Source organism: Oncorhynchus mykiss, chromosome 1 (genome assembly GCF_057628025.1).
Source record: "Oncorhynchus mykiss isolate SJ-2025 chromosome 1, ASM5762802v1, whole genome shotgun sequence".
Lineage (NCBI taxonomy): Eukaryota > Metazoa > Chordata > Actinopteri > Salmoniformes > Salmonidae > Oncorhynchus > Oncorhynchus mykiss.
The window spans coordinates 72,810,359-72,831,095 of record NC_143022.1 but is presented as its reverse complement, the minus strand read 5'-3'; the positions used below and the strand labels follow the sequence as shown (position 1 = coordinate 72,831,095).

The following is a 20,737-nucleotide window of genomic DNA, read 5'->3' as shown; positions in this document are numbered from 1 at the left end:
ATTAGGTCAGGCTCAAGGTCGGCGTTCCAATTCATCCCAAAGGTGTTTGATTGTGTGGAAGAACCTCAACCCTGAGCTATTCAAACCATTTCTGTATGGTGCACATGGCCATTGTGCACAGGGGCATTGCTGAAACAGGAAAGGTCCTTCCCCAAACTGTTGCCACAAAGTTGGAAGCACAGAATCATCTAGAATGTCATTGTATGCTGTAGCATTAAGATTTCCTTTCACTGGAACTGAGGGGCCTAGCCCGAACCATGAAAAAACAGCCCCAGACCATTCCTCCTTCAACAAACTTCAAAGTTGGCACTGCATTCGGGCAGGTAGCGTACACCTGGCATCCGCCAAACCCAGAATCATCCGTCGTGCTGCCAAATGAAGGCCTTGCGCATGCTCGGCCATGGAAACCCATTTCATGAACCTCCAGACGAACAGTTCTTGTGCTGATGTTGCTTCCAGAGGCAGTTTGAAACTTGGTAGGGAGTGTTGCAACCAAGGACAGATGATTTTTACACACTACGTGCTTCAGCAGTCGGAGGTCCCGTTCTGGGAGCTTGTGTGGCCTACCACTTCGCGGCTGAGCCATTGTTGCTCCTAGACGTTTCCACTTCACAATAACAGCACTTAGTTGACCGGGACAGCTCTAGCTGGGCAGAAATTTGACGTACTGACTTGTTGGAAAGGTGGCATCCTATGACAGTGCCACATTGAAAGTCACTGAGCTCTTCAGTACGGGCCATTCTACTGCCAATGTTTGTCTATGGCGATTACATGGCTGGGTGCCCGATTTTATCACAACTGTCTGCAACGGGTGTGGCTGAAATACTCATAACTCATTTGAAGAGGGGTCCACATAGCTGCACTATATATACACAAAGGTATCTTAAGATGAATGCACTAACTATGTCGCTCTGGATAAGAGCGTCTGCTAAATGACAAATGTCAGCTGTAGTAAGAGAGGAAAACTCTGTTGCACACCCTGGCAAAACCAATTAATCAACGATACTCCTTTATACATAAACAATAGATAATATGCCATGTGTTTCACCAGTGATTTGTTGCCAAGCACTGCGGTGAAAGTGAGTGTGAAGGACAGAGCAGTCAATATACCCACCACAGAGGGCAAAAGGGAATAGCACAACAACCAAGCCAAGTAATTTCTTCACAGTTCACACAACATTGGGGGCTTTGGGCACTCGATCTGTCAACAGCGAGAGGTGCAAAGCGCAGGAGAACCAACACCTGTGTTTGAGTCACATGTTTCAGGTGTCAGGTGTTTTAGTCATGCTCAATCAACCATCACGTGGGAGAATACCGAGGACTTCGATTTTTAGAAGATGCACTATGACCATTAGCAAACATCTCAGTGAACAATTTTATATTAAAATGTATGGTGAAAAGCCTAAATTCTTCCATGTTACTATAATTCACAATATGGCGGTACATCATTCCATTTGTGAGGGCAAATATTGGGATAGATTGCTTTCAGAATCTGACATCCCCTTATGTGAAAACATCAGCAGAGCTGCTCACAGGCAAACATAACATGTCCTTAACATTAAAGCAATGTGTTTGGCAGCAGGACTGGCATCAGTAACTCCCTCCTGGGTGCAGTGGCCCAGCAGCAGTGACAGGTTGGCTGCGGCGCCTGGCGACCTCTCAAACTGGAGCAGATTTCAACGCTAGCTGTGTTGATGCATAGATCTGGCTGGGCACTGGAGGTGTCAGCGCAGCAGATGGGGTTTTTTCACACAAGCCACTGTGTTCATCTGCTGTTTTCTTTCCTTGATTGTGCCGGAACATTGAGCGCATACAGACAAGACGTTAGAACGATGTGTTGTGTCAGACACGGAAAACAGACTATGACGGTCAAACTGACAGGATGTATCACACGGTCAGAGTATCCCAATACTCTGCTACTCACTACAAGAGCCAGTGCTATATTCAGTACCAGTGCCTCTTCTCATCCAACATTATCATAACTGCATGCGGGAGAGGTGGGGGTTTTCTGCAGTGTGCCAACATAAAAAGGCCAGTACCATTCTCCTCAATACCCCTGCCCTAGGCTCTCGGGCTTTCGCTGCACTGCTCACAATAGCCATTGAGGGGGCGGGCTGCCTGGCACCCACCAGCATGCCCTGGTGCCTCAGCCCACACAGAGCCCTCGGTGCACGCTGAGGCAGGGCTGATCCATCTTGTTGCCGTCTCTCCTAGGTTCTGATGAGACTGGAGTTCCACAGGCAGGCTGACTGACTTCATCCTCCAGGTGGGGGAGAGAGACTTCAACGCAGCTGATGTTTCCCTCCTCCGCCTACCCAATTACCTCACTCCCTCCCTTCCATGTCCCTGTCAGTATGAGTCATACAGCGGCGGTCAGGCTCCTCAGTAGTCAAACAGGCGTTTTCATGCAAATGCAGGTCCTAATACAGAGGGAAACACAGGGGTCATAGATGTATACTGTAGATACAGGTATAATCCTCAACCCAAACCAGCTCTGCAGAATGGCCATGTAGAATGTGGCCACCGTCTGGCTTTGATTTTCAGCGATGTAGCTACCAAGGTTGAATGGTAATAATGGACCATGCTGATATAACCATGCAGTGCATATCTGCATGTGCCTCTCTGCCTGTGATTCAGAGGCAAGATATCTCAGAGTTCCATCTGCAGCAGGGATTGAATATGTTCCATTTGTTGCTCCATTCCCATTTCTATGCATTCCTCAACTTGTTTGTCTACCCCCCTCTTCATTTCTACTCCTCCCGCCACCTTTCCCTATCCCTCTCTCCGCCCAGTTAAAGTGTTGAGCGGGAGGACAGATGCCATGGCTCCTCTTCCAGGACTAAGGATGGGGGCTTGTCGCCGCCTCTCCCAAGAGCAGGCCAACTAGGTGAACCACTTTCCCAGACGCCCCCTTAAAGCTAGACTAATGTCTCTTTCTGTTGCCCCGGGTGGAAAACCCAGCGCCTCCAACTACACTTAACAAATCATACAGATTCCACTCAACACAGAGGGCCTTGGTCCCTGCAGCTAGATAAAATAACCTTCCCTGTTGAAATAAATTGTCAGTCTAAGTCGTCAAAATAGGCTAGTTCCAAAACATAGGCTATAAGGAAATAACCCTGTGCCCTCCAACATCACTCGTTATTAGGTTACATTTACGGAATACTATTGTTTCAAAGAGGTCAGGTAGGCCTATTACTTAATTGATGTGAATAGACCAATATCCGGATAAATTAAGAACAGGTGTGTTTTCTGCATTGAACAAATGATCAGTTCTTCAATTTAATAAACATCTGACATATGCATTTTGGAAATAGAGACCATTACTAAAGCCCCTAGGACTTAAAATTTATTCGGGATCGGTGTCACATCCACGGGACCATTGAGCTAACGTAGGCTAATGTGATAAGCTTGAGTTTGTTAGAAACAAGAAAACTGGACATAGAATTTAAGATTTCTGCCAATTTCAGATATGTCTAACGGCACTGTCCAACTTAGTGGGTTTTACAGTGAAAGAATACCATACTATTGTTTGAGGAGAGTGCAGAGTTTTGAACAAAGTAATGAATAAACAAATTAGGCACATTTGGGCAGTCTTGATACAACATTTTGAAAATAAAATGCAATGATTCATTGGCTCAGCCCAAAATTTTGCACATGCACTGCTGCCATCTTGTGGCCAAAATATAAATTGCACCTGGGCTGAAATAATACATTATGGCCCTTCTCTCGCATTTCAAAGACGGTACAAAAAAAATACAAAAGAACGGTTGGCTTTTTCTTTGTGTTATTTTTTACAAGATCTAGTGTGTTAAATTCTCCTACATTCCTTTCACATTTCCAAAAAACAGTGTTTCCTTTCAAATGGTACCAATAATATGCCTTTCCTTGCTTCAGTCCTGAGCTACAGGCAGTTAGATGTATGCCATTTTAGGCAAAAATTGAAAAAAAGGGGAAATCCTTAAGAGGTTTTAAAGGAAAGATTCACCCATTTTGCATAGGATGCTAAACTCCTCATACCGGCTGTATATCAGCCTGCTTGATCATCGGCAATAGCTCAGATACACATTACATTAGCCTGGGAATAGAACATCGCTCAGAGATTAACAAAAACTATACAACATTCAAAATAGGTCAATCTTTCCTTTAAGTGAACTCTTGAAAATAGATAAGTGGAGCACATTAACTTCACACTTTCCCCTCACTTTCATGAGTGTAATCATTACTCATTCTGTATTGCAATGAAAAATGATGCGTTTATTGGACAGATTCAGGTAGGTCTCCCCCATTTGGTGAACCTGTCCAATAGAAACACCAGTTTGTGTTGGAAAACCGGACAGTTTTGCAACTGTTTGGAGTACTGATTACACCCATGGTATCAAGTCAAATGCTTTTGGTGCCCTTCGTGAGGTAACATCAATCAATAGATGACTAGCGCTCACAAAAGACGGGGACAATTGATTGGTTAGCTAGTGCAGTGTTCTCTGAAGTCAAGACTCCAAAAGGTCTATTCGGTAGAGTATATTTTAATCCTTTCTCAAAGAGCTCAATTCCTTCCCAAATCAGAAGACTAATTCTGGGTTTAATAATTGTATGTTTGTATGGTTCCCTGCCTCTTGAACGATTAATAGACTACCTGTTCCTACACTGCAATTCAATGTGCAATTACAAACCCAATGTGCCAGACACAGCAGAGAGGGTTCCCGGGGATAATCTAGCAGCAATTTCCCCACCAACAGTCTGAAAACGCAGACACACTAAACAATCTTTGTTCAAGAGCCAATGAAGGCATCACATTGCAGAACTGTCTAAAAAAGGAAAAACACCAGCAGCCTCCCTGTTACGGTCTTGGTTAGCAAATTTCCCAGTCAAGCGGTTTATTTCTGATTCCAAACTGAACAGGCTTCCAGTGGAGGAGAACAAAAAGGTTAGTGCTTTGTCAGCTGTCAGTTTGAGGAAGGGATGTCATCTTTAAGAGGGATAAAGCGCAGAGGATGTGTCAATGCTGACATGAGCCCTGCTGCTTTGAAATGCTATTATATTTCTGTGGCCCAGCCAGCCACACTCCAAATCTCCATAAAGTGATTAAGAGCAGTGAGAGACAGGGAGAGAATTAATAAATTGCTCATATTAGGGGTCTGGATCAAAAATGGAGCTAACGTGCTCTTTTCTGTTGAAACAGCGCTTATTTCCCCCATGCTGATGAGGGAAAAATAACACAACGGCAGAGTCTGTAGAAAAGTCAAAGGTCTCAACTCGGCATCAACGGTGGGTGCTCCCACAGTCTCAACCAATGAAAAACTCCAACATTATGGATCGAACTGACAGATCTCGCTACCGACTGACTCCACCATGGACTTGCTGGCTGTTGAATGTCGACAAGGCCTTCTATAGCAGGCATGCTTCGCAAACCTGTCATGTTCTCCACGATGTCTCAAGGTAAAGTCAGCCATCAATATCATGATAATGATGGAGGTATTCAGTCATATCATAACTACATAATCATTCAAAAAAAATGCTACTCAAGCAAAGAGTTACATGCATTACATTATTACTAGGGCTGACCCCATTTAGTCAAATGGTCGATTGTTTTGGTCGATAGGCTGTTGGTTGACCAAGATTTCTTTAGTAGAGAAGCCGCAAATATATATGCAGTACCAGTAAAAAGTTTGGACAGCTACTCATTCAAGGGTTTCTCTTTATTTGTAATATTTTATACATTGTAAATACTGAAAACATCAAAACTATGAAATAACACATATGGAATTGTAGTAACCAAAAATGGGTAAAACAAAAACAATTCATATTTTAGATTCTGTAAAGTAGCCACCTTTTGCCTTGACAGCTTTGTGCACTCTTGGCATTCTCTCAACCAGCCTCACCTGGAATGCTTTTCCAACAGTCTTGAAGGAGTTCCCACATACACTGAGCACTTGTTGGCTGCTTTACCTTCACTCTGCTGTCCAACTCATCCCAAACCATTTCAAATGGGTTGAAGTCAGGTTATTGTGGAGGCTAGGTCATCTGATGCAGCACTCCATCACTCTCCTTCTTGGTCAAATAGCCCTTACACAGCCTGGAGGTGGGTTTTGGGTCATTGTCCTGTTGAAAAACAAATGGATATCCCATCTGGTTTGTGCTTAGTGGAACTGGCGTATCGCTGCAGAATGCTGTGGTAGCCATGCTGGTTAAGTGTGCATTATATTTTAAATAAATCAGACTGTCACTAGCAAGGCACCCCCACGCCATCATACCACCTTCATGCTTCATGGTGGGAACCACATATGCGGAGATCATCCGTTCACCTACTCTGCGTCTCACAAAGACATGTCTGTCGGACCCAAAAATCTAAAATGTGGACTCATCAGACCAAAGGACAGATTTCCACCGGTTTAATGTCCATTGCTCGTGTTTCTTGGCCCAAGCAAGTCTCTTCTTCTTATTGGTGTCCTTTAGCAGTTGTTTCTTTGCAGAAATGTAACTCTGAAGCATGTATTTGGGCTGCAATTTCTGTGGCTGGTAACTCTAATGAGCTTATCCTCTGCAGCAGAGGTAACTCTGGGTGTTCCTTTCCTGTGGTGGTCCTCGAGAGCCAGTTTCATCATAGCGCTTGATGGTTTTCGCGACTGCACTTGAAGAAACTTTCAAAGTCCTTGAAATGTTCCGGATTGACTTACCATGTCTTAAAGTAATGGACTGTCGTTTCTCTTTGTTTATTTGAGCTGTTCTTGCCATAATAAGGACTTGTTATTTTACCAAATAGGGCTATATTCTGTATACCAACCCTACCCTGTCACAACTACTCATTGGCATTAAGGAAAGAAATTCCACAAATTAACTTTCAACAAGGCACACCTGTAAATGTACATTTGCTTAACACTTATTCGGTTACTACATGATTCCAAGTGTGTTATTTCATAGTTATGTCTTCACTATTATTCTACAATGTATAAAATAGTACAAAATAAAGAAAAAACCTTGAATGAGTAGGTGTCCAAACTTTTGACTGGTACTGTATATTATATCTATCATTTTTTTATGCACACAAGACAACTGTCTAAATCACACCTGTCTCAATGGACTAATCCATTGCCGAGGCCGCGGAGAAGGCACACTAGTAGTAAATTCACCATTCTAATCTACAGTGTTAGTTTGGTTTGGGTCATTTCTGTTGATGTATTCAATATATTATTATTACAGTCTTACTGTTCTCATTGTCAGAGTGGCCACGATGTTTGCGGACCGAACAACCTACGCTACACTTGTAAGGAATGCGTTCTGGTTCATTTCAATCCATTTGATTTGTCAATTCGTGAATTGTCTTTTGTTTGTAGCGCTCCAGTCAATGTTGAGTAAGGATGCGCACGTGATTACACATCGAAGTAGAACTAGGCTCTGGCCTGCGCGCAAACGTTGGTCTATAAATGTGCCAATTTGGAATACTGATAGTATTTCTGATTGTCTTAACTCACCACCACTAATGAGCTTCTCAAAGTAATTTTTTCTTCACCTCAAACAGCAAGCAAGCAAAGTCTGTTATGACATCCATTGAGAATGACAATAGTTCCTCAATGTATCCCATTTGAAATCTTTTTTGAATCCCACTCACAGAGAGAGTAATAATAGGCCTTCCTGATTACCTATTATAATTTGTGCAAATAGTCTACAGCTTTGACGGTCTCGAGCAGGAAACTTAGGGCCCTCACTGGCGCAGAATTGGACCAGCGTCGTCCGGGTTAGGGGAGGGTTTGGCTGGGGTAGGCTGTCATAGTAAAATAAGAATTTGTTCTTAACTGGCTTGCCTAGTTAAATAAAGGTTAAATAAATATTAAATACAAATAGTTGGTAATGACAAGAAGCTAATTTTAGATGTTTTATTAACCACATGATAATGACTGAGATATGAAGACTTTATCAATCATTTATATGAAACTGTTCCACAAAATGTGCATATGAAAATCATACCTGGCACGCAGATCGGTAGAAATGGCACTCCAAATGGAAAAGGTTGCCGACCTACGGTGTAGCCTACTTACTACCAGCAACTTCAGGAGCTTAACGGTAGAATTTAAGAAGGCCAGCACCAAGGGTAAGGGTCGGAAAACACGTTCTTGATCTCTGGCTCCCTCGAGTCACTTGTGTGGCTTAATTATTTTAATCAAAGTGTGTTGAAAGCATTAGACAAGCTCATTAGCCTACATACAACATTCATAAAGTATTCAGACCACTTGACTTTTTCCACGTTATGTTACAGCCTTGTTTTAAAATTGATTAAATAGTTTCCCCCCCATCAATCTACACCCAATACCCCATAATGACAAACAGGTTTGTAGACATTTTTGAAAATGTATTACAAACCCCCCCCCCCCCCAGAAATATCACATTTACATAAGTATTCAGACCCTTTACTCAGTACTTTTTTGTAACACCTTTGGTAGCGATTACAGCCTCGAGTCTTCTTGGGTATGACGCTATAAGCTTGGCACACCTGTGCTTGGCGACTTTCTCCAATTATTCTCTGCAAATCGTCTCAAGCGCTGTCAGGTTGGATGGGGAGCGTCACTGCACAGATATTTTCAGGTCTCTCCAGAGATGTTTGATAGGGTTCAAGTCCGGGTACTGGCTGGGCCGGCCATTCAGAGACTTGTCCCGAAGTCACCCCTGTGCTGTCTTGGCTGTGTACTTAGGGTCGTTGTCCTGTTGGAAGGGGAATCTTTGCCCCAGTCTGAGGTCCTGAGCGCTCTGGAGCAGGTTTTCATTAAGGATCTCTCTGTACTTTGCTCCATTCATCTTTCCCTCGATCCTGACTAGTCTCCCAGTCCCTGCCGCTGAAAAGCATCCCCACAGCATGATGCTGTCATCACCATGAATCACAGTAGGGATGGTGCCAGGTTTCCTCCAGGAGGCCACTGTATTCTTGGGGACCTTTTTTGGTACCCTTCCCTAGACCCTTCCCTAGATCTGTGCCTCGACACAATCCTGTCTCGGAGCTCTACGGACAGTTCCTTTGACCTCATGGCTTGGTTTTTACTCTGACATGCACTGTCAACTGTGGGACCTTATATAGACAGGTGGGTGTCTTTCCAAATTATGGTCAATCAATTGAATTTACCACAGGTGGACTCCAATCAAGTTTTAGAATGATAATCAATGGAAATAATTTCAAGTCTCATCACAAAGGGTCTGAATACGTAGGTAAATAAGGAAAATTATTGTTTTTTTTATAAATGTGAAAAAATGTCTACAAACCTTTGTAGAAATGTTGTCATTATGGGGTATTGTGTATCGATTGATGAGGACATGTGTGTTATTTAATCCCTTTTAGAATAAGGCTGTATTGTAACAAATTGTGGAAAAAGTCAAGGGGTCTGAATACATGGTATAGTTGATTTTATATAAACACATAGGGTTTGTCTATATATGGACAAATACACCTTTTAACATTTCGACTAAGATTTTTTTTTTGTGCGTCAATGGACAAAAGGTTTAGGCCTACAGATTGTTAAGGTAACAGCTTGCTATACGTCATCTGAGTTTCAACTGAGGGGGATATTTTTAGGAGGTTCTTTGAACCATCACACTATTAATCAAGTTCTTAATGTACTCGTCTCCTGTCCTACACAACGTGTAGGCTATCTGTTCTGGTAAGGCCTAATCAGGAGTCCTGTGTAGTGGTGGTCCAGAGATAAAGGGAATAAAATGTGCTTACAGCTGAGTTTTCCTTAAGTGGACTCCTTTAACAGGCTGACTACACCGCTCGCGCGTTGCAAAATAAATTTAGAAATTTGTTTTTCAATTATTGCACCCACACCGCTCGCACCCGCCAACGAGTGTCTGCGTTGCCAAGGGCTAAAATAGTAGTCAGTGCTATTTCTGACTCAGATCGCTCTGCAAGTCCTGCCTCTCCCAACTCCTCATTGGTTTATAGAAGTAGGTACCCACGTGCCATCTCCTCATTGGTTATACCCACGTGGGTGACAAAGACAAATGACGTCAGTGGCGGTAATGCACCTAATTTATGAAAGTTGCCAATCACAATATAAAGTCAAGAGAAGAAATAACCTGTAAGGTGGAGAGATGACAGGAAACGATTCGGTTGACCGTTTTATGTGTGGATTAATTGGCGGAGTAGAGGACCTTGTGCATTTCAGGTAAAATAACAACGCAATGTTTATTTCCCAGGACAAATTAACTAGCAACAGCAAGCTAGCTTAATAGGACAAATTAACTAGCAGGTGCAAGCTAACTAGCTAAAGTGTCATTAATATTTAATGCTTTTCGACCTGTCCCCAAATTAATATAATTGGTTCAGAGTTTGTTTTGATATTTTACCTGCGTGTCGTGATTGCATTTGGTGTGGGGGGGACAAGATAAATGTATGCACGATGACACACGCGCGCAGCCGGTTTGGGTTCAGTATAAGTCCTTTTGGAGGAAAATTAACCTGGCCGTCCTCACCCACCCAGCACAAAATTGCTGCAAATGAAATAAGACTCCTATTCAGAGGAGCGATGCCCACTTCAAATCTGACACAACAGAGACATTGTGAGCTCATGCCCTGCCACACTCTGCCCCCCCCCCCCACACACACACACAAAGGTGATGGCCAAAGTGAGATAAATATACCTTTCACCTAGCATTTTAGATTAGCCTAGGTTAAGGCCATATGACACTGGATTGCAAATATGCACGAGTATATACATTGAGTATACCAAACAAAAGGAACACCTTAATAAAAAAAGTACCTAGGTGTCTGGCTAGACTCTAAACTCTCCTTCCAGACCCATATCAAACATCTCCAATCGAAAATCAAATCAAGAGTCGGCTTTCTATTCCGCAACAAAGCCTCCTTCACTCACGCCGCCAAACTTACCCTAGTAAAACTGACTATACTACCGATCCTCGACTTCGGCGACGTCATCTACAAAATTGCTTCCAACACTCTACTCAGCAAACTGGATGCAGTTTATCACAGTGCCATCCGTTTTGTCACTAAAGCACCTTATACCACCCACCACTGCGACTTGTATGCTCTAGTCGGCTGGCCCTCGCTACATATTCGTCGCCAGACCCACTGGCTCCAGGTCATCTACAAGTCCATGCTAGGTAAAGCTCCGCCTTATCTCAGCTCACTGGTTACGATGGCAACACCCATCCGTAGCACGCGCTCCAGCAGGTGTATCTCACTGATCATCCCTAAAGCCAACACCTCATTTGGCCGCCTTTCGTTCCAGTTCTCTGCTGCCTGTGACTGGAACGAATTGCAAAAATCGCTGAAGTTGGAGACTTTTATCTCCCTCACCAACTTCAAACATCTGCTATCCGAGCAGCTAACCGATCGCTGCAGCTGTACATAGTCTATTGGTAAATAGCCCACCCATTTTCACCTACCTCATCCCCATACTGTTTTTATTTATTTATTTTTATTTTTCTGCTCTTTTGCACACCAATCTCTACCTGTACATCACCATCTGATCATTTATCACTCCAGTGTTAATCTGCATAATTGTAATTATTTGCCTACCTTCTCATGCCTTTTGCACACAATGTATATATAGACTCCCCTTTTTTTCTACTGTGTTATTGACTTGTTAATTGTTTACTCCATGTGTAACTCTGTGTTGTCTGTTCACACTGCTATGCTTTATCTTGGCCAGGTCGCAGTTGCAAATGAGAACTTGTTCTCAACTAGCCTACCTGGTTAAATAAAGGTGAAATAAAAAAATAAAAAATAAAAAATATTGAGTTCTGGATTCACCTGGTCAGTCTGTCAAGGAAAGAGCAGGTGTAATGAATGTTTTGTATACTCACTGTATATTAAAAATACATTTGTTTTCAAGTAGTCAAGTACAACACAAACATTCTGTGTGGAAATAATGTTGCCTCTTTTGGATACTATTAGTTGCCATGCAGAAAAATTAAAGTAGTTGGCTTATTCTAATCATTTCCTTTCGGTCTCGAGAAAAGTATTACATTTGCTAGATCCTTCAATTCTAATGAAACACATTTCAACGTGATTCATCCCCATTTCTTTCTAACCCACAAAAACATTTGCTTTGTGCCTTCTATGGTCAAAGGAATGGGTAGCAGAGCGCCCCATGGTGGTACAGTGAGGCACATAAGTGCTTATAGGACCTTATATCATCTTCATTGAATTATGACAATCAAGGCACACATCCAGAAGGTGCATGAACAAGATTTGACCTCTGACCTTTCTCTATGCTGGTTTGGGCCAGGCCGAGGAGCTGAGGAGAGCGCTCCTCCAAGACCTGCTGGTGTAGGCTCACGTAGCGCAGGGTCCACCAAGGCAGCAGCTGCACACACGCGGAACATAGAAAACAGAAACAGGTTAGTGAGTGTGTGTGGGAGAAGGTAAGCAGAACAACAAACAAATAAATGAAAGAGCATGGGAGAGTGTGAGCGCTTTTGTACCAACGGCCCAATACATAAAGGTCACACGTAACTAAATAACCATAGTAAATAATAGTAACTAAATACAAGCAAATAAATAACTACAGTACTAGTGCCTGAACGAACTGAACACATACGACAACCCACTTTGACCCTACATACTAACACACATCAAAAGAATGCTATAGTTAAGTGAGGCTGAAACAGCCCAAAAAGTTGCCAACTCGCTCTCTTTTTTCATCTCTGGCCAAAACGCAAAGTAGCAGGGAAAATAACAGCTCCCAGCCATGTACGTGTTTCTCTCCCCTATCCCTTCTCTCTTGCATGGCCAAAGGTAGTGAACCATGTGAAAAGCCCATTTGCGTTCCAGGGAGGACATCTTTCTCATTTGCGATGCACGAGGCCGGCTATCCCGACCGTGTCGCCGTATGGTGCGTTAATCGTCTGCCTCCCTGAATCAATATTCTTATGACACACACGGGCACACACACTGCCGTCTCATCAGAGGAGGGTGATATGCAGATGAACGTCACAGCCCCATCTTCTCCTCTCTTTATGACTGGAATGGGAGAGGTGGAGAAGCTGGGTGATAATAAGGTACAGGGGGATGGAGGGGGCAACGGACAGCATGCCTTTGAGTTAGACCGCCGCTGAACTCCAAGGGTAAGTGTACGTGTGTGTGCGTGTGTGTGTACGTGTGTGTACATACGCGTCACGTAAACTTTAATAGTATGATCTCTAGAATGGATCTTGTAGTTAGAATATTTCTTATCAAACCACACATTCTTTCAGCATGTTATAATATGTAGGCAAATGGTACCCTCTAAAACAGCCTTCTTTTAGGATGTGGATGTGGTGGTGAGCTTCTGAAACTCAAAGGCAGCCAATATGGAGTTAAATAACTACTATTTAGCCATAACGGCTGTAAAATATTTACAGGTGACTAACCTGCTGAAGGGAAGTGTTGAAGTTACATGCCTTACATGGAACCCAAACTGGCTGCACGCGTGAACCATCGTGCATAAATAGATTTTGTCCCCCCACACCAAACGCGATCACAACACACAGGTTAAAATATCAAAACAAACTGAACCAATTATATTAATTTGGACAGGTCGAAAAGCATTAAATGACACTTTAGCTAGTTTGCACTTGCTAGTTAATTTGTCCTATTTAGATAGCTTGCTGTTGCTAGCTAATTTGTCCTGGGATATAAACACGGAGTTGTTATTTTACCTGAAACGCACAAGGTCCTCTACTCCGACAATTAATCCACACAGAAAACGGCCAACCGAATCGTTTCTAGTCATCTCTCCTCCTTCCAGGCCTTTTCTTCTCTTGACTTTATATTGCGATTGGCAACTTTCATAAATTAGGTGCATTACCGCCACTGACCTCGTGCATCTTGCAGTCACCCACGTGGGTATAACCAATGAGGAGATGGCACCTGAGTAACTGCTTCTATAAACCAATGAGGAGATGGGAGAGGCAGGACTTGCAGCGCGATCTGCATCAGAAAAAGAAATGACTTCTATTTTAGCCCTTGGCGACGCAGACGCTCGTTGGCACAATAATTGAATAACAGATGTTTACATTTATTTTTACAACACTCGCGCACGTGACGCGAGCGGTGAAGTCAGGCTGTAAGGAGCTCCCAAATAGAAAGCATGATTCATTACCCACCCCATTTTTTTATTCCTCCAAGAACAATAACCCTGGTGAACTAATCTCCCTGGCATACCAGGATTCCAAAGTTTCAGCACAGAAGGGGGGGGCGGGGTAAATAAATACATCTAGAGATGTATTTGTGTGCTGGCAATGGAGTGAAAATCCAAACCATTACTGTGTGTGTGGACAGGGAATGGAAATGCGGGAATAGGTTTCTGCACCCACATCCAATGATTCTCCCAGTTCCAGTGGCTTAGAGCGAGAAACGCAAATCAAGCACAGCACATCTGAAGGAGTCAAGTACACATCCGTCTCCATGACCAGAATCTTTGCTGTATTGCCTTTGTCACTCACCTAATTTTTCTGTGTCGGGGAGAGACCCATGTGGACGTGACGAGTGTCATTTCACCATCACAGCTTCAGCTAATGTCCAGTGACAAAGTGATATCTCCGCTATGTTATCGCTTACCTCGAAGCTATCCAGCTTGGCAGAGCAGTTGACCAGCAGGACCCTGGCCAGCAGCAGGAGGAAGGGATTCCCCACCAGGCAGTACACAGACTCTCCATCCAGGAGAAGACTGCTGAGCAGGGCTGAGGTCAGGGCCCCAGGCTGGGAGGGAGAGAGAGGACACAGAGAGGAGTTAGACTGGTATACGGCTTAGGAAAAGATCCATGATCTGTTGTCGCTTTGCTGCTCTGTCCCCTGAAGTGATGCCCGAGACGACAACTCTAACCCTCTTGCCGCGCCTTTCTGGCACATTCCCACTTGGTAGGCTGATGGAGCCCAGCTGAGGGGCATTAGTCAATCGAGTGTGTGATCGGCTGGACAATCAGCCCCAACAGTTGACAGGTTGGGGCTAAAAGACAGTTTAAGGTATAACTTATGAAACTGTTACTTAAGTTATATCTGTAAGCATTTCTGTAGGTAAATTACATAATAAAGTCTAAGTTGGAACCATTTACTCTGTCTGCCTCGCTGAGCCTCTGTACCCTGAGATCTTCTTAGCTCTGGTCCATGGCAGTGGCCTGTCCCCAGGCTCTGACACAGTGGGTATGAGGGGAAAAGCGATTTACCCAGAGAAAGGTCTTGATTCTTGCCTGTGTCTCCAGTCCAATACTTTTAATAAACACTTTTATTAACTCAATAAGTGCAACTTTATACCTTTTTTTCCCCAAAATGCAGTGGCACATTAGTGATTGCATGCACTTATTGAGTTGATCACAATGCATAAATGGAGGAGCTCCATTTACAAGGGTCCTCTAAACAACAAGGCAGATGAATCACAGCCTGGAAAAGTATTCAACAGCAGAATGACGGTCTCTGGTGTAATGTGAAATAAAGTCGACCAATCACGTCACCTCACCCTCACATAATTGGGTCCTGTCCCTCTCCCATTCCTCCTACAGTTGTCACGATAACATTTTACAAACAATACAATACCAGTTCAAGTATCATGACACCGAGTAGTATCACAATACCACGGGGGGGGGGGGGAAATTCAGTGACATGTATACTACACAGTATATACACAAACTAAACTCTCACAAACACACACTTTACACTGCTTCTTGAACAAGGTAGTTAACCCCCAACAACAACTGCTCCCCGGATACAGATGAAGTGGATGTCGATTAAGGCAGCCCCGGGAACCTCTCCGATTCAGAGGGGTTGGGTTAAATACGGAAGACAAATTTCAGTCTACTACTACTTATCCTGATGCCTAGCCACTTCACCCAGCCTTCATGTACCCCTGCAAATTGATCTAGTACTCCCTGTATATAGCTGCATGTGTGTATTGTATTCCTCGTGTTATCATTTGTAACCCGTTTCAGGAAGCTAGGCATGTGTCGCACATCACTACTTCACAGGAGGCATTTCAACTTTCTTTTTATTATCAATATTCGTTTTTTGGCAGGAATGTCTTCTGGAACATGTGAACTTTCATGTGCCTTAATAACAAAGTTGTATGCCATTTGTAAATACAAAGTTAAATTTACAGCAATCCATGATTGGCTGAGATAATGGATGGGCTGGACATGCCGAGAGATGACTTCGGATTGGTCTGCCATGTAGCATGCTTCGGTCTATAACATTAGCTGCTCAGTATGTGCAGATAGAACTTTCTACAGCAGCTTGTTCTTTAAATAATTCATGAACTGAGGTGTTGCTTCCACTCAACATTGCTGCTCTGAAATTAACAGGCGCTATTAGACAAAGATCAGTGGGGAAAAGTTGTGATTGACTATTTTCTGGAGGACGACCTTGCCATGCTGACTCGCTCTGATTCTGAAAATGAATCAGACGATGAGGAAATGCCCGAATTAAGTAAAAACATTTATTGAACCAGGCATTCATTTCTGATGACAGTATTGGGGAAGAAAGACCGACAGTGTTGTCACAGAAGTTAACATAGTTTTGAAATCGGTGGAATGCCCAGTGGAAGCAGAGAATGATTGCCAAATGTGGAGAAAGTTGAAAAGAAAACAGAAGGCTGTTGTATAAAACACCTGTCTCCGGATTACATCTTGAAAATAAGAGCAACCATGGCATCCATGACAGAGGGAGAAGTTGTCATCCATGTAACGCGAGAAGTTGTGTCTTGCTACATTTTCAGATATGTGTTTCTAATTGTCAGAAAGTCGTTTTCATTGCTAGTTCCAGCCTAATGTTAGCTAGCTATGCAACATTGACCCTAGTTCGTTAGCTTTTGTTACCTGCAGATTCACGCATGGTGCATAGTAGTAATGCCGCATTCAAAAAACTGGGAACTCGGAAAAATACGAGGTCAAATCATGATGTCTGATCTTCAGGTCAGAAAGACGGAGCTCTAGGAGGCCCGGGGTGCTGAGTTGGAATTCCGAGTTGGATGACCATTTCAAATGTATTTTTCCGAGTTCTCAGTTGTTTTGAACATGGCATTAGAGTTGAGATAATGGTTCATTGTTCACGTCTAAACAAAAAAAAGACTCCACGAGGCCTCCCGGGTGGTTAAGGGCGCTGTACTGCAGCACCAGCTGTGCCACCAGAGACTCTGGGTTCGCGCCCAGACTCTGTCGCAACCGGCCGCGAACGGGAGGTCCGTGGGGCGACGCACAATTGGCCCAGCGTCGTCCGGGTTAGGGAGGGCTTGGCCGGTAGGGATATCCTTGACTCATCGCGCACCAGCGACTCCTGTGGCGGGCCGGGCGCAGTGCACGCTAGCCAGGTGCACAGTGTTTCCTCCAACACATTGGTGCGGCTGGCTTCCGGGTAGGATGCGCGCTGTGTTAAGAAGCAGTGCGGCTTGGTTGGGTTGTGTATCGGAGGACGCATGACTATCAACCTTCGTCTCTCCCGAGCCCGTACGGGAGTTGTAGCGATGAGACAAGATAGTAGCTACTAAAAACAATTGGGGAGAAAAAGGGGTAAAATTCAACAACAAAAAACAAAAAAAGACTCCACTATGCAAGTAACCATTTCAATGTACTGTTTACACCTTGAAAGTTTATCAACTTTCAAAGCAGAATTACTTTCCCATTGTTCCTCAACTGTAGTGTATGATATACAATTTTCTAGCTCTGAGTCTCGACTTTTATCCAAAGTAAAAAGCCATTTCAAATTTTACTACATAGGAATCCAGGTGGTGGGTCATTTATTTTTTATTTAAAAAAAAATCTAAACTCTGCATCGCTGGGAAGGGCTCGTAAGCAAGCATTTCACAGTAAAGTCTACACCCGTTGTATTCACACTTCTACTCAATGCAACACATATTCAAATAACTCCAAACTGTTCACTGTATAATAAAATTGCATTGGCTTATTTGCTCATATTTGCAGAGGACTGCCGGTGATTTAGCTAGAGGAAAGGGAGGAATATACATGCATAATGATCTGCATGTCATTGTGGCAGTAAGGGGGAAACTGCATGAATTCTTGTTTACTCTTCAATTAACGGACACTCTCCCTCCCACTATCTCCCTCTCATAAAAATACACAAACACATACCGCTCCCAAACAGAATGTACGAAGACCCAGAAAGATAGATTTTTGATTTAAAGATATAGTTTAGGCTTACATTAGGCCTACGTAAATCCTACATTTGAAGCACATCTCCTGAGTAGGAGACCATTTTCCTTACTTCCTGGGCCAATCAAATTTGGCAAGAGCTACTGTCAATTCAATGTTGTTAGCTAGGTAGGTAACATGACTGAACAACATTGTTTGTTATCAAACTAATAATTAACAACCTGGGCTTTGTTTACAAATGGCTTATGTAATGAAATTATATAAAATGTGCATGGTCTCTTTGCTGTAAAGCTAACTGACCCGCTCTGCCCATTCATCGCCATTCACCCATTATTGTCGTAACTCTCCTGATCAACACCTGTGAATGCTTTATGCATCTCTCCAATATGCCTTGTCTACTGCTGTCTTGGCTAGTTCTTACTGTTTTACTTCACTATAGAGCCCTCAGTCCTGCTCAACATGCCTTAGATAGCTCTATTGCCCCACCCCACACACGCGGAGACCTCACCTGGCTTAACTGGTGCCCCCAGAAATGCTTATTGAAATTCTCAATTATCGTAGATTTATCGGTGGTGACAGTGTTTCCAAGCCTCAGTGCAGTGGGCAGCTGGTAGGAGGTGCTCTTATTCTCCATGGACTTTACAGTGTCCCAGAACTTTTTGAAGTTTGTGCTACCGGATGCAAATTTCTGTTTGAAAAAGCTAACCTTTGCTTTCCTAACTGCCTGTGTATATTGGTTCCTGTTCAACATCTCTCATATTGTCTGAGATCCCTAAAGATTGGAAAGCTGCCGCGTTCATCCCCCTCTTCAAAGGGGGAGACACTCTAGTCCCAAACTGTTACAGACCTATATCTATCCTACCCTGCCTTTCTAAAGTCTTCGAAAGCCAAGTTAACAAAACAGATCACCGACCATTTCGAATCCCACCGTACCTTCTCCGCTATGCAATCTGGTTTCGAGCTGGTCATGGTTGCACCTCAGCCACGCTCAAGGTCTTAAACGATATCATAACCGCCATCGATAAAAGACAGTACTGTGCGGCAGTCTTCATCGACCTGGCCAAGGCTTTCGACTCTGTCAGTCACTGCATTCTTATCGGCAGACTCAATAGCCGTGGCTTCTCAAATGACGACCTCGTCTGGTTCAGCAACTACTTCTCAGACAGAGTTCAGTGTGTCAAATCAGAGGGCCTGTAGTCCGGACCTCTGGCAGTCTATGAGGGTGCCACAGGGTTCAATTCTCGGGCCGACTCTTTTCTCCGTATATGTCAATGACGTCACTCTTGCTGCTGGTGATTCTCTGATCCACCTCTACGCAGACGACACCATTCTGTATACATCTGGCCATTCTTTGAACACTAAACAAATCTCCAGACGAGCTTAAATCCCATACAGCTCTCCTTCCGTGACCTCCAACTGCTCTTAAACGCTAGTAAAACTAAATGCATGCTCTTCAACCGATTGCTGCCCACACCCGCCCGCCCGTCTAGCATCACTACTTTGGACGGTTCTGACTTCGAATATGTGGACAACTACAAACACCTAGGTGTCTGGTTAGACTGTAAACTCTCCTTCCAGACTCACATTAAGCATCTCCAATCCAAAATTAAATCTAGAATTGTCATCCTATTTTGCAACAAAACCTCCTTCACTCACGCTGTCAAACATACCCTCAAAACTGACGATCCTACCAATCCTTGACTTCGGCGATGTCATTTACAAAATAGCCTCCAACACTCTACTCAGCAAATTGGACGCAGTCTATCACAGTGTCATCCGTTTTGTCATCAAAGCCACATATACTACCCACCACTGTGATCTGTAGGCTCTCATTGGCTGGGCCTCGCTACATATTTGTTCCCAAACCCACTGGCTCCAGGTCATCTATAAGCCTATGCTAGGTAAAGTCCCACCTTATCTCAGCTCACTGGTCACCATAGCAGCACCCACCAGTAGCACAGGCTCCAGCAGGTATATTTCACCGGTCACCCCCAAAGCCAACACTTCCTTTGACCGCCTTTCCTTCCAGCTCTCTTCTGCCAGTGACTGGAACGAATTGCATAAATCACTGAAGCTGGATCTTATATATCCCCCTCTAACTTTAAGCATCAGCTGTCAGAGCAGCTTACTGATCAATGTACCTGTACACAGCCAATCTGTAAATAGCACACCCAACTACCTCATCCCCATATTGTTACTTATCCTCTTGCTCTTTTGCACCCCAGTATCTCTACTTGCACATCTATCACTCCAGTGTTAATGCTAAATTGTAATTATTTCGCCTCCATGGCCTATTTATTGCCTGAACTTCCTACATTTGCACATCCCATTGTGTTATTGACTGTATGTTTGTTTATCCTGTGTGTAACTCTTGTTTTGTCACACTGCTTTGCTTTATCTGGGCCGGGTGGCAGTTGTAAATGAGAACTTGTTCTCAACTGGCCTGCCTGGTTAAATAAAGGTGAAATAAAAATAAAAGCATGCTCCATTTTTCCTGTATTACTCAGAGGCTGCATGACAGTGAACTTGCAATTGCAAAGCCTACACAGACTGGCCTGTGCACTTGGTTATACCAAGCATTGAAATGATACAATATATCATTTTGCTCGCTCTGCTTCAATGTATCAAATGTAACAGTAGACTCACCATGGTC

General features: G+C 43.6%; 1 protein-coding gene across 1 annotated transcript in view; it reads right to left on the bottom strand.

Moving 5' to 3' along the window:
• Nucleotides 1–20,737, bottom strand: part of ttc27 (tetratricopeptide repeat domain 27) — a 128,709-nt gene that overhangs the window by 89,448 nt on the left and 18,524 nt on the right. Inside the window, exons 4-5 of the mRNA XM_021610238.3 lie at nucleotides 14,549–14,689; nucleotides 12,212–12,314 (exon numbers count right to left, since the gene is read on the bottom strand). Of these exons, the coding sequence (XP_021465913.2) occupies nucleotides 12,212–12,314; nucleotides 14,549–14,689 (244 nt within the window). The remainder of the gene's footprint in view (nucleotides 1–12,211; nucleotides 12,315–14,548; nucleotides 14,690–20,737) is intronic.